The 12,943-nt window shown below is 41.2% G+C and overlaps 1 protein-coding gene across 2 annotated transcripts in view; it reads left to right on the forward strand.

Moving 5' to 3' along the window:
* TP53BP2 (tumor protein p53 binding protein 2) overlaps positions 1–12,437 on the forward strand; it is a 53,072-nt gene extending 40,635 nt beyond the window's left edge. For both annotated transcript variants that reach the window (XM_005523304.3, XM_014252854.2), the window contains exons 12-18: positions 196–685; positions 1,051–1,832; positions 3,694–3,831; positions 4,392–4,525; positions 5,523–5,689; positions 8,695–8,894; positions 11,644–12,437. In XM_005523304.3, coding sequence (XP_005523361.2) covers positions 196–685; positions 1,051–1,832; positions 3,694–3,831; positions 4,392–4,525; positions 5,523–5,689; positions 8,695–8,894; positions 11,644–11,685 — 1,953 coding nt within the window. In that variant the 3' untranslated portion in view covers positions 11,686–12,437. The remainder of the gene's footprint in view (positions 1–195; positions 686–1,050; positions 1,833–3,693; positions 3,832–4,391; positions 4,526–5,522; positions 5,690–8,694; positions 8,895–11,643) is intronic.
* The last annotated feature ends 506 nt before the right edge of the window (positions 12,438–12,943 follow it).

Consider the following 12,943-nt stretch of genomic DNA (forward strand, 5'->3'; position numbering starts at 1 on the left):
CTCAAAGTACTTACAAACATCATTAATGACAAAGTGTTTCAAGCAGTTTCTTCTTGTTTCCAATGATGTTGTAAACCTTATTACAGCAGTAGTAGGTATAAGATACTGTGTCATACTTTGAGGCTCTTTGGTCATAGCAGAAGGCTTAAATCATGTCTTACTGTTTCATCGTAATGAAATTGTTTTGTCTTTCAGACAACCAATAAAAATGTAACCAAGGTGCCACCACCTGTTCCCACTAAACCAAAACAGATTAATTTGCCTTACTTCGGTCAAGCCAGTCACCTGCAGCCTGCTGATACAAAGCTGGATGGAAACCTGCAGAAGCTGCCTTTGGCTATTGCAGCTATGGCGAACAAGCAAAAAACAGTAGCACAGCAGCCTTCTCATCTTTCTCAGCAGATACAGCAAAGGATTTCAGTACCTCCTGCAGGTTCTTCCTCTAGCCAGGATCAAATTCTTCCTTCCTCCAAACAGGAGAGTCCCCCAGCAGCAGCTGTGAGACCTTTTACTCCTCAGCCATCCAAAGAGACTTCACTGCCACCATTTCGAAAGCCTCAGACTGTGGCTGCGAGTTCCATTTACAGCATGTACACCCAACAGCAGACTCCTGGCAAGAACTTCCAGCAGGCAGTGCAGAGTGCTTTGACGAGGGCGCAGACCAGAGGACCACACTTCCCAAGTGGTAAGCATGTGGCTCTCTCCCTCTCTTCCATCTGATGAACCTCAGATGTTCTTTCCACCTGGTCTGTGGGTATGAAGCTGTTCTTCAGGGGAATTAAGTGGGTCAGGGCAGCTGTAAGAATCTTAGGTGGATCTTCCATGCTGTGTAAGAGTGTTAACAGGAAGTGTAGAATGCGTGTCTTGGGTTTGCAAGGTAACTAATGGTAGATCTGGTTACCAGATTAGTTCTGTTCAGTTTTTTTGTACTCTGCTTCTTTGCCCTGCATAAAGAATACACAACCTGATTCACATTTCTTTGTTGTTGTTTTCTTGTTGATCAAATAATCAAACTTGTTTCTCCCCACCCCTGTCTGACCTGCTCCACAGTGTATGGCAAGCCTGTGATGGCGGGAGCTGGGATACAGAATCAGCTGCCACAGACAGAGAACATCTACTCCAACCTCCAGGGCAAGCCAGGCAGTCCAGAGCCTGAGATGGAAACAGCAGCCTCTGCTCATGAGAACCACGAACCAGAGCGGATACCCCGTCCCCTGAGCCCGACCAAGCTGCTGCCTTTCTTATCCAACCCCTACCGCAACCAGAGCGATGCCGACCTGGAAGCTCTACGGAAAAAGCTGTCCAATGCCCCCAGACCACTGAAGAAACGCAGCTCTATCACTGAGCCAGAGGGACCTAATGGCCCCAACATTCAGAAGCTGTTGTATCAGAGAACCACTCTGGCTGCAATGGAGACTATCTCAGCTCCATCGCATCCCTCCAAACAGACGGCATCAGCTGCCAGTCCTGAAAGCCCAGTGGAAATCCCAAATCCTTATCTAAGCACAGAATCAGAAAAAGAAACAGCTGCTTCCATGCCAGAACCAGCTATTGCTGAGGAGACAGAAAGCACAGCAGCAGAGCAGAACGAAGCTGCTGTTCCCCCCATGCCTTTGGACACTGTACCTGAAGCTGTATCAGACTGCGATGAACTCACACAGCCCAAAACAGAAGAACCAAACCTAGAAGCTCCACTGCCACTGGAGGTGTACATGGAAGAATATCCTCCATACCCACCACCTCCCTATCCATCAGGGGAACCAGAGAGTTTGGGAGAGGACTCATTCAATATGAGGCCTCCTGAAGTTACTGGACAATTTTCCTTGCCTCCTGTAAGTATGAGCTTACAACTGGGGTGTCCTGTCAATAAATCATCTCAAGTGCTGCCATAAACCCTGAGCATTGTGTTGTAGAGCTCAGGCAGATGTGGGAGAACAGTCTCACTGTCTAGAAGTCACTCTCTGGGTATCTCTTCTATTTGTGTGATGCTCTTATCTCCAGGCTGCATAACAGTAATGAAAAGTCTCTTGTCCCTAGAACTAATGACATAATGAAAAGTTTCAAACGGAATACCCAAATAGTAAAACTCTACAGAGCTGTAAAGAATATTCCTTATAGAAATCTGCCTACACCCATATTCTCTTCAAGAAAAATTAATGCTGATTTTATTTTTATTTTTTTTTTCCTTGAGATACAGATTTCACAAGCATTTCCCACTATTGCTAATATGAGCTGGGGACTAACTTTCTTAATCCTAGATTGCATTTGTTTATCTGAAAGTGCTTTTCTTGAAAAATATGGAGGAACAGACTTGTTTAGTTTCTGCCTTAAAAACTCATTTGTAGACATCAGTTGTTTGTACTTCTACTGAATGTTTCCTGAATTTCTTTGAAATTTTTTCTTTCTGATTTAACATCAGTCTACTCTCAAGTTGCATCAAAATGGAATCTCTTGGGGCTGAGAGGAGGCAGCATTTTTACCATTTTATTCTGCAAATTTGTATCTGTGTGTGGTATGATGTTATCTCACTGTTGTAGAACAAAAATGCTTAATGATTTTGGTTTCTCAAAGGCTTTATTTAAAAACCTATCAAGAGTAGATTTTTGATAGTTTTGATAACCTGATACATGAAAGTGTTTTTTTTTCCTCTATCACTTCAGTGCAAAGGAGTTCAAAGGTTTAAATGTGCTTTTTAACCTTGTAATTTGTTTTGGAGACATTTTGTGTGTTCATTCTTTAAAGATTTTGTTCTTGCTCCCTTTTACAAGGAAACTTGAGTGGTAGGATTTCCTGAATTATAAGAACTCATTTCTGCTTGGCTTTGTAATATTTCTGCAATGATGAGAAGAAACCAGCTCAACTTCCTGATTTCATATTTAAATCCGTAGGTAGTTCTGCCGGGCTCACTCTTGAAAAAGCCCCTACTTTTGATATTATGTACAAATCTACAGGCAGAAGAGAATTTCATGGGAATCTCTACTTATATATCTTATCTCCACATGCCTGCTCTTGTGGAATATGAGTCAGTTCTATTCATCTTTGCCTGGACATCTGTCAGAAATTTACATACCCTCGTGAATAGTGTTATTGCTGCTGCCCAGGCAGCTGGGTGAGCGCTGAGCTAATGCAAGCGTGTTCCCTAAAGGAATGGCTACAAGCTCAGCTATAGAAATGCTTGGTTCCCAGTATCAATGGGAGCATCTAAAGCAATTCTACACTTGGTTCTATATTTCACCAAAACCATTTTCTATCACTGTTGGCTCCTGTTAACCTCTGCTATATTTACAAAAATGCTAATAACTTTACATCAGCACTTAAAGTAGTGTACTTTGTGGAATGGGCTGCTTGGTTTAATAGCTATGAGAGTTAATGGTAAAATTGTCCAAACAACAAGGAAAGATTGCATCTTTTCCTGATATTTAGTAGTTTTGTTGCTTTGTTGATGTTTGATCAAGGTAACTTCTGTATGAGAGTTGAATAGTGACCTTGTCCAGAGATAAAGGCAGAGATCTTTCATAACATGCTTAACCTAATGTATTCATAATGTGTTTGGGGACTGGTAAAAAAATACTATAAATTTCCTGTTGAACACTTTTCTAGTCGATTATTTCTGCTTTCATTCCCAAAGAAGCAGTCTTGCATTCATCTTCTTTCCAGGAAAAAGTGCCTGTAACTTGTGTTACCTCTTCACAGGGGAAGAGGACGAACTTGCGTAAGACTGGCTCCGACAGGATTGGGCATGGAATGAGAGTGAAATTCAATCCCTTGGCATTGCTTCTAGATTCATCTTTGGAGGGGGAGTTTGACCTTGTGCAGAGAATAATTTATGAGGTACAAATGCTAATTTGTAAGATAAGGAATTTCAATACTGATTGAAACCAGGTAGTCATAGCTTTTCTGGACTAGTGCAGAATCTAGATCTGTTCTTAAGGAGATAAATCCTAACAGGTTCTAAGTGATCACATTTAGAGGCTGATTCTAAGTGTGTTAAATCCACAGTGGATTTTTAGGATCAAGACTATAAAATTTGCAGGACACCTTTTTCTGATTTTTTATGTAGTGCTTCATAGTTATCAGATAATTTGATAGGCAAAATCCATGTGAACTTTGCTCACAGTTAAATAGACATATATTAGAAATTTGTTAAAAGTACTTTTAGTAAGTTACCAAGATCCTGTTTCTCTGAACCACACTGTTAAAGGGAGACTACAAGCTTAAATATGAGTCTTGATGCAAAATTGGTAGTGGTTGTAGTCTTCTTGCTCATGTCCTTCCTAGAAATGCATCACAAATTCATATTTCAGAATAAGACAACTGATTTTTGTATGAGAAGAGGTGTTTATTCCAGGGAGTTTCACCTGAATGTGATTGGTTCCTTTCTGGCTGGCCAGGTGGAAGATCCTAGCATGCCCAATGATGAAGGAATTACTGCTCTGCACAATGCTGTGTGTGCAGGGCACACGGAAATTGTGAAGTTCCTGGTGCAGTTTGGGGTGAATGTGAATGCTGCAGACAGCGATGGATGGTAAGGGTTTCATTGAGTGGTTGCTTTTGGATGTTCTTCCACAAGAGTCAGGACTTGGGAGCTGCTGCAGGTCCCTCAGAATGTCCCTCTGTGGAGCTGGCAATGAGTTTTCTTTCCAAAGTGGAGCAACAGCAGTTCTCAGTGGGGCATCACACGGGCCTGTGCAGATGGGAAAATAGGGAAATTATGGCAATATTCCCTTATGAAAAGAAATGCTGTAGGGGTGGACACAGTTGTCAGGAAATTGCTCTGTTTCCTTGAGATATTGAAGACAGCTTATAATGAGCCTTATGCTGAAATTCCCAATATCCTCTGTGAGGTAACCTATAACTTACCTGTGCTCTGGGCAGTATCTAGCCCTGCAAACTCTCCCCAGTTCTTTGTCCAATAATCAGCCAACTTGAAACCAAAGTGGAAAACCACAACCCTCAAACAAGGCTTGCAGCTGACAATATGTTACAAATCCTTTTAACAAATAACCAGGGAGATTGTTTATGGAAGGCTGGTGCAGGGGGCAGTGATTTTACTGTTATTTCTGCCTATAACAGAAGTGCTCGAGGCCTAAAACTGAATAAAGATGCTTGTGCTCCCTCAACCTGAGGGGTTATCACAATTATGTGCACTTGTCATGAAGTCAAATCTTGAAGTAATTATCTAAATTGTAAGAGGCATGATGTCAGAAAGATTTGAGTGGGTTTTTAATATTGATTAATTTTTTAATTTTTAGTGCCTTAATGAATGTTCCTAAAATGTTAATAGGTTGTAGAAAGGTGGAATAACTGGAGATCTGTATGGAAACTTAGCTTTAGGGCTCAAGCAGCTCTCAGTACCTCCTGTTACCTGTGAAAAGCGATTGCTCTTGACATGCTGGGTTAAGTGCTGTGCTGGGAAACCCTCAGGAGGGCGGAGCTGGTTGCCCAGGGTCCTGGTCCTGCAGGCATGGATGCCCTTTTCTCCCATGGGAGTGAAGTGCCATCCTTTTGTCCTTGCCTTGCAGGACCCCTCTGCACTGTGCAGCATCCTGCAATAACGTGCAGGTGTGCAAGTTCCTGGTGGAGTCGGGGGCAGCTGTCTTTGCCATGACCTACAGTGACATGCAGACGGCCGCGGACAAGTGCGAGGAGATGGAGGAAGGCTACACACAGTGCTCCCAGTTCTTGTATGGTGAGTGTCATCCCCGAGTCCTGGAGCACACCAGGGGCTCCCCTGCTGCCTCTCAATTCATTTGTGCATGAGGAGGGGTAAGTGGCACACTCAGGTGCCTGTGCCACAGGTTCCTTCTGGAAAGAGAGAGGTTTTGGTCAGCTTCCTGTTACAGAATTTTATTGCAGAGAGAGAGAGAGTTCCGTCGAGATTAACTTTGTAATACTCACCCTGTGCAGGAGATCTGAGTAACAAAAGGTTTCCCTGCATTAAAAGTGTTGAGTGAAGCATGTGCATTGACAGATTATACCAATTAGGTGAATCTTGCCACATAAGAAAAACTTCTACATGAAAACAAAAGTGACATGGATGTGTCAGTAGGCAGTTCCAGCTGTTACCTGGTGTCTTGAAATGAGGACTAATGTGCACCTTAGAACCAGAAAAGGTATTGCCAAGTTCCTACCTTGATGGATGTTAGCAAGCACTGAATTTGACTTTACCTTCCTGACTTTTTTCTTGACTTGCATTTAAAAAGAAATCCCAGATTAAATTTAGATTTTATTCAAATAGTAAGGCTACAGAGATACTATCTTTGAATGGAGAAAACTAATTCCCTCTAGGGGGTGATGAGTATTAGTCAATGAGGTTTTACATTGCTTTACTGTATGTTTTGTGTGTAATGAGGTTTTAAATTACTTTTCTCTGTTTTGTATGTAGCTCATGTCCCCTAGGCACATACCAGCTGGTGTGTCATCTCTCTGCAAGAGTTTAGAGTAACAGCAATGTAACACAACAGAAAAAGCTGTAAAAACTGCCTTTCTGCTTTTATGGCACAGGCGAGAGCTGAGTTGCTTTAAGCTGCTCAGCCAGGAGATTTCAAAGCAGTCTGTCCAGCTGTCCTCACTAAGCTTGAAACTGTGTCTTTGGTGCCAAATATATAGTTTTCTCTATAAAGGGAGGAAGCCTTTTTAACTGGCATCAAAATTTGTAGGCTAAGCAAAATTACATTTGGTTTTGTATCCAGACTCCGAGGGAGGTCATTGACACTAAATACACAATGAAGATTGCAGGACTAGATAAAAATACTATTTGCCTAATATTTTAAACTTGTCTTAACTCACATATGAATTAAGAGGTGGTATATTTGTGTTGTACACATCTAGAGGGATTTCTTTCAAGAATTTGTCTAATTCTTAAATTCAGTTAAACTGCCCATGAGATCTTGTGGAAAGGAGGTCCATGGTCTCATTATATACAGCATGAAGAAATACATTCTTTTTGTTTGTGGGGTTTTTATGACCTGCCATCTGGTGATTTCACTTGATACTCTGGTTTTTGTTGAGTTTGGGATCTTTTTGTGTTATGAGATACTTTCTGATGGGTCCTGAAAGGACTGTAAGGCTTTGGCCTATTGCCAGTTTCTCCGGATTGAAACCACTGAAACTGTCTCTTGATATATTGGCTGTTCAGCTATCAAAGTTCCATATTGTTCCATCAGAAATTAATCTTATTGCTAAGGCTAGTTCTGGTTGCCTGTAGTTACTGTCAGAAATTATTCTCTACCTAAAACTGCTGCTGTAAAAGAAGTTTGGGAATGTGTATCTGTTTCCAGAACTGCATTAAAACATGGCTCTCTAAACTCATTATCAAGCTAATAAACCCTGGTGTAATTCATTGATTCACCTAATCTTTTTTTGTTGCAAATTATGTCCAATGTCATGCAAGAGGCACAGGTAGGTTTAAGTAAAACCAGTCATCCTTTAGCACTGATTAGGTGACAGGTCTGATGCTGCATAAATATGGATGTTTTCACTTTCTGAAGTGTAATGCCTGTGCTGGCTCTGTGCCCCACTACCCTGGTGTGACTATTAACACCCCTTTAGGACACCACATGCATTGTGTCAATCTTCTTTGTCTACTTTGATGCTCGGTGCTCAATCTTCCCTTCCACATGGCTGCAGAGCACGGCTTTGGCCAAACCTCTACTTACACGAAGTGCAAAACAAGGGAAGAGTTTCTCTGAGCAGAGTTTACCATGCTCTGGAAGTAATTTAATGTTATGGGCTGACCTGGTGTGCAGAAGTAAAGAACTTGATTTGAGCAGATGCTTCCTTTAGCAGATGTAGGTGGTAATAGGTACATGACAAAAAGGAAAAGGACAGGTTTTGTGATACAGTGTGCAATGTACTCTCTGCTCCTGAAAATACAAAACCAACCAAAAAAAACCCCAACAGTAGAATTCAGTATTTTAAGATAATTACTCAAGAGAAAATCAGCTGGTGTACAAACTAAGATGCCTTTTCCAGTTTTCTGCTTAGAGGCTGAGGAATGTATACAGAAAGAAAAGTATCATCTCTGGCTACAGCTGTAAAATGAGCAAGTTCTGAATAGCCTTGCAGGGTGCATTTGTATACTCCAAAACAGCTTGGTCCAGAGATAATTTAACAGACTTGTGTTTCTGAAGGCAGTGTTTAAAACAAGAAAAAAAGAAACAGTAATGAAGAACTGCTGAGATAACCAAAAGCAGCTGCAGAGTAGCAGGCAAATCTCTCAGGTCTGAGATGCAACTTGCTTTAAAGTTCTGAAATAAAAAGGCCCAGGTGGCAAATGACACCATACTCATCAAAATTACAGTGCTGGTCAATCCAAGCAGATATTGCTATCTCCCTGTGACAGAAAGATGTTACTGTTGCACTAAGGGTACAGAAAGTGTTTCTTGCTCATCACTTAGGTCTAGAAAATGTGAACACAAAAATATAACCTTTTGTCAATCAGTGTTGCGCTCCCCATTTGCCTTGTATTTTCTGAGCATGTGTAAGGAAGGAATCTGTCTGCTCTAAGTAGTTCCACAAAGCCACTTCTTCCAGGACCAACTCTGAATAGGCAATAAGGTAGAAATTTTGGTTTGTTTTTTTTCTTTCCCTGGCCTGTCTTCCAGTAAGAATAAATGAGTCTTCCCTCCTGTTGTCCTTTTTATTTATATATTTTCCTTTCATTCGAGCTGCTCTGTGTTTTCAATGCTGCAGGAGTGCAGGAGAAGATGGGGATCATGAACAAAGGAGTGATTTATGGACTGTGGGATTATGAGGCTCAGAACGATGATGAGCTGTCCATGAAGGAAGGAGACTGCATGACAATCCTGCGCCGGGAGGATGAGGAGGAGATCGAATGGTGGTGGGCACGGCTGAATGACAAGGAAGGCTACGTGCCCCGAAACCTACTAGGGGTGAGTCCTGGCTACTTCCAGAGCCAAAAAAACCCCACCCCAGGATGTGGAGTGTACACAGCATTGTATTCTCATTGGATCTTGTCCATCAAGGTGCAGCTTTAAGAGTCAAGAGGAAGGAGTTGACATTTTCCATCTTTATTTAGGGAGTTGAATACCTTGGCAGAGTGAGTTAACACCCTCTGTTTAAGGTACTTAACACAGATTAATGGGTGCACAAAAGAACAATAGCATCACCATTCTGCAATACACACCAGGCTCTAATACCAACCTTGTTCCACCATCTTAGAGGAAAATAAACCCCTTTTATCCAAATATGACATGTGAATATGATTTTCTTGAGCATGTTCTCAGGCACGTGGGGTGATTTTGGGGCTGCCCTGTGTAGGGCCAGGAGCTGGACTCAATTATTCCTTGGGGGTCCCTTCCAACTCGGGATATTCTATGATTGTTTGAGAACAAAATGAGTTTTCCATGTTTCAAAAAAGTGATGTACTGGCACAAAGGGCCTTCAGAACTGAAACTTACATGAAGAGTGAGTCATGAGTCCTTCCCTGTGTATACAAGGCACCTTTTGATCCAAGGGGATAAACACAACAAAAATCTAGGTTATCTTTTTTCCTAGTGTTGGGAAACGGATTACATTGCTCAGTAAAGGCAGATCTTTGTTTCCTCCTATGCTTTCTAAGTAACATTTAACCATATGTCTGAGGCCTTACATGAATGGCCTCTCCTTCTCTCATCACCTTTTGTATTGCCTTTTATTAAAAACAACTGTGTACAAATAAGATACTTTCAATTATGTCCCTGTATTTCTCCTCACAGCTGAGTTGCTAGAAAACGGTGGCAGATGGACACATATATAAAAATTCCATTAAGCTTTTTTTTTTGCAGTTCTAGCTGCCTTGGTGCTGGAGATAAGAGGTTCTCCAAGATTAACCACTGTGAATTTTAGCTGATTGATGTATGATGCTTGAAAGAGGCTGAACCTCCTTCCTCATGCTGATAATCTTTACTCTTAAACTGGTTAGATTTTGCAGAGCGACTCTATCTAATGCAAAATCAGTTTTCATGTCTGTATCCTTTCCAGGTCAGGCCTACATACCGTGTACTGAAAAATCCTCCCTAACATAGTACTCCTGCTCAGTTTTTTCCTCTCCAAAGTAAAGATTTCTAAATTGAAAGCAGCCATCAGCCCTGCACAGTAAGGTTAAAATGGCAGCTGTTTGATTTTTGCCTGCCCCAGGGTGAATTATGCACATAGTGCTTGTTCATAAGCTTGTGCTCTGAGCACAGGTGTGTAAGAACACAAGGAACATCTGTGCTTCTAGAAAAAAAAAACAAAACACAAGGCAGCACATCTTAAACTGGGAATCAAAACTAACCCTTATCAGCACAACGCAATCCCAACAGAATCTTTGGGGGAAACTATACAGTATTTATTAACTGTGACACTCCTGTGTCTGTTCAGTTGTTCTAGTGCTGACACTGAAATATCCTGTGGTGGTTCTCCAAAGTAGTTACTGGCCTCTTAATATAGCAGCTGAGTTCTAGTCTATGATGTTCACCAACAAAGAAAACATTTGGTAGATTAATATATTCTTGTTCTTATCATAGTTACTTTATCCTCTTGCAGTCAGGTGTACTGAATAAAAAAAAGGATTGTATTTTCTATATCAGCACTCTACCCTTCTTAGTGACTCCCTAGCTCCCTAAGCTAATAAGAGAATACTGTCAAAGGGAGTCTTTTGAGCACTGTCAGGTGTTACGATACTGCAACTGACTGACTTCCCTGAAGAATGGTGAAATCACAGCAGGCTGGGACAGACCTTGTGGTGAAGTTGTTGGCCTTGTCTTAGTCACTGGGAAAAGAAGAAAGCCAGAGTCTGGTTAAGGAGAGAACAGGGCAGCTTTAAGGAGAGCTTTAGATGGGAAATGCTGTGATGCTTTGCCATTTAGAGCAGGGAGGATTCATCTCTCTTAACTGTATGAAGTGTATCCTCCTATTTTCATCTGCTAGTGGCCAAAATACTTTTCAGAACAGCAGCTGTTCCCTAAATCCCCTTGCAAGTGGGAGCCAACAGCTTCCCAGGCATCCTGTCCCTGCTGTGTGCTGTCCCAAGCTGTGTCCTGTCAGTTGTCCCCTGCACCCCTGCCTCTGTGGCCAGGACGTGTGAGCAGCCCAGGGGCCACAGGCTGGCAGGGACCAATTTCCTGCTGGCAGGTCATTCATGGAACTGGCCACCCACCCTCCACTCCCTAAAGCACAGCTCCTCCACTTCCATGGCCCTTGTGCAGACAGATGTTTCCAGCTTGCCCAAAGCTATACTGCCATAAAAGCTGATAGGTGTGAGAAAGCAAACCAGGCTTGAATACCTTTCTGGTCCCATTTATAAAACAGGGAACAATCCCACAGTTCACTGAACACAGAGGTCTCTTGACTTACAAAGCCACGTGCTTTTCCTGGCCCACCCATCTGGGTAAAGCTGAAAGTACTCACTTATGTGCTGTACAGTACCTCCCTTTTGTACTGACATGGTTGGTATTTTTTTAAGCCTGCCTAAGACTGCTAAATTCATATTTGTCAGTGCCCTGGGTGTTTTTTATAACCATGCCTTTGCTGCTATGGATTACATTAGAATTTTAGCACCAAAGGGAAAGGGGTTTTTGTTCCTTTATTTTTTCTTTTTTAAAAAAGTAACCTTTTAAAGTACTAAAATTTTAAACCTCATTTCTGTTTTACCCTCAGCTGTATCCGAGGATTAAACCTAGACAAAGAAGCTTGGCATGAAATAATACAGAAGCCAGACTCTTGAAGTACTAATCATGGATAACTTACAGAAAAAAAAAGTCCATTTTGTGTTGGTTCCAGTATCATGAGACTTATTTCAATGACAATGTAATTTGAAAGCTATGAAAAATGTGCTTTGAAAACAAATGAAGGATTGATGCATTAGCAAATGGATGAGGGCATTGTACAAGATGAAATAATGCTTACAAGCAAATGAAATTCTGCTGCCTTTGGTCAAATCAAGCCATTATGTTCAAGTACCCACCCGGATTTCTTAAAACATGGCAGAGGAGAGTTTCACTTTTTTTTTTTTTTTTCATTAAATACAAGGACCTTTTGAATTTGCCATTGAAGGAATCATCATGAAACAGACAACTTGGGTTTGTCCAAATTTATCCTGAGAGTTTTTCCAGATGGGAGAAATTAAAGTGTTATTGCTGGAAGCAGAATGTTAAAAGAAGCTAAAAAAACTGAAGTGCATCTGAAGAATGACAACCACATGACCAATCCATTAAGCAATAACTTTTAAAAAAGCTGTAGCATCTTAGAAATTATGTGTATTCAAAATATCATGTGCTGTAACAGAAATGTAGTTTTAGATTCCTCTTTTTACACAGAGCCTCATGTATTTATTGTATTTTGTACTTTGAAGACTAAATGTAGAAACTTTCTGTAGTCCTTGACAACTTACTTGTTTTTACTCCACACTTGTTTACTCCACCATTAAACTTTTGTCTGCTCTTAAGCTTTAACTCTGGGTATTTTAATAGTGATTTTTATTAGAAATGTTACCAGTAAGACACATCACTGTTCTACATTGCACTAACTTTCAGCTACTTTCTGTATTAAACTGAACCCCTCCTAAACCATCCATTCAAGGCAGTTTTTCTGCATTTAAAATTGGGCTGAATCTGTTAGTTGCACATTGTTAACCTTGAAAGCTAAGGGACATACTTAAGGAAAAAAAACATCTTGGTACCAGTATTTTTGAAATAAAGCCTTTCCTGGAGAGCTAGCCTTTCTCTCTCTCTCTCTACTTGGCAATAATATGATACTGAACAGTATTTAACAGAAGAGCAAATAATTCCTTAAGGGTATTTAGAAAGTACCTCACCCTGCAGGCTCGTGTTTTTTTACTAGGTAAGTCCTACTGCTTTCTGAAAAGGTGCCCATAAGGAAGAAATAGTTTGTAAGGAGGACACAATTCCTCAGGTGGGGAAACTAAAGGCAGCAGCAATTGCCTTATGGTCACAGCCTC

Source organism: Pseudopodoces humilis, chromosome 3 (assembly GCF_049639895.1).
Source record: "Pseudopodoces humilis isolate 2021_Gansu_Grassland_sample_001 chromosome 3, ASM4963989v1, whole genome shotgun sequence".
In the NCBI taxonomy this organism is placed as follows: domain Eukaryota; kingdom Metazoa; phylum Chordata; class Aves; order Passeriformes; family Paridae; genus Pseudopodoces; species Pseudopodoces humilis.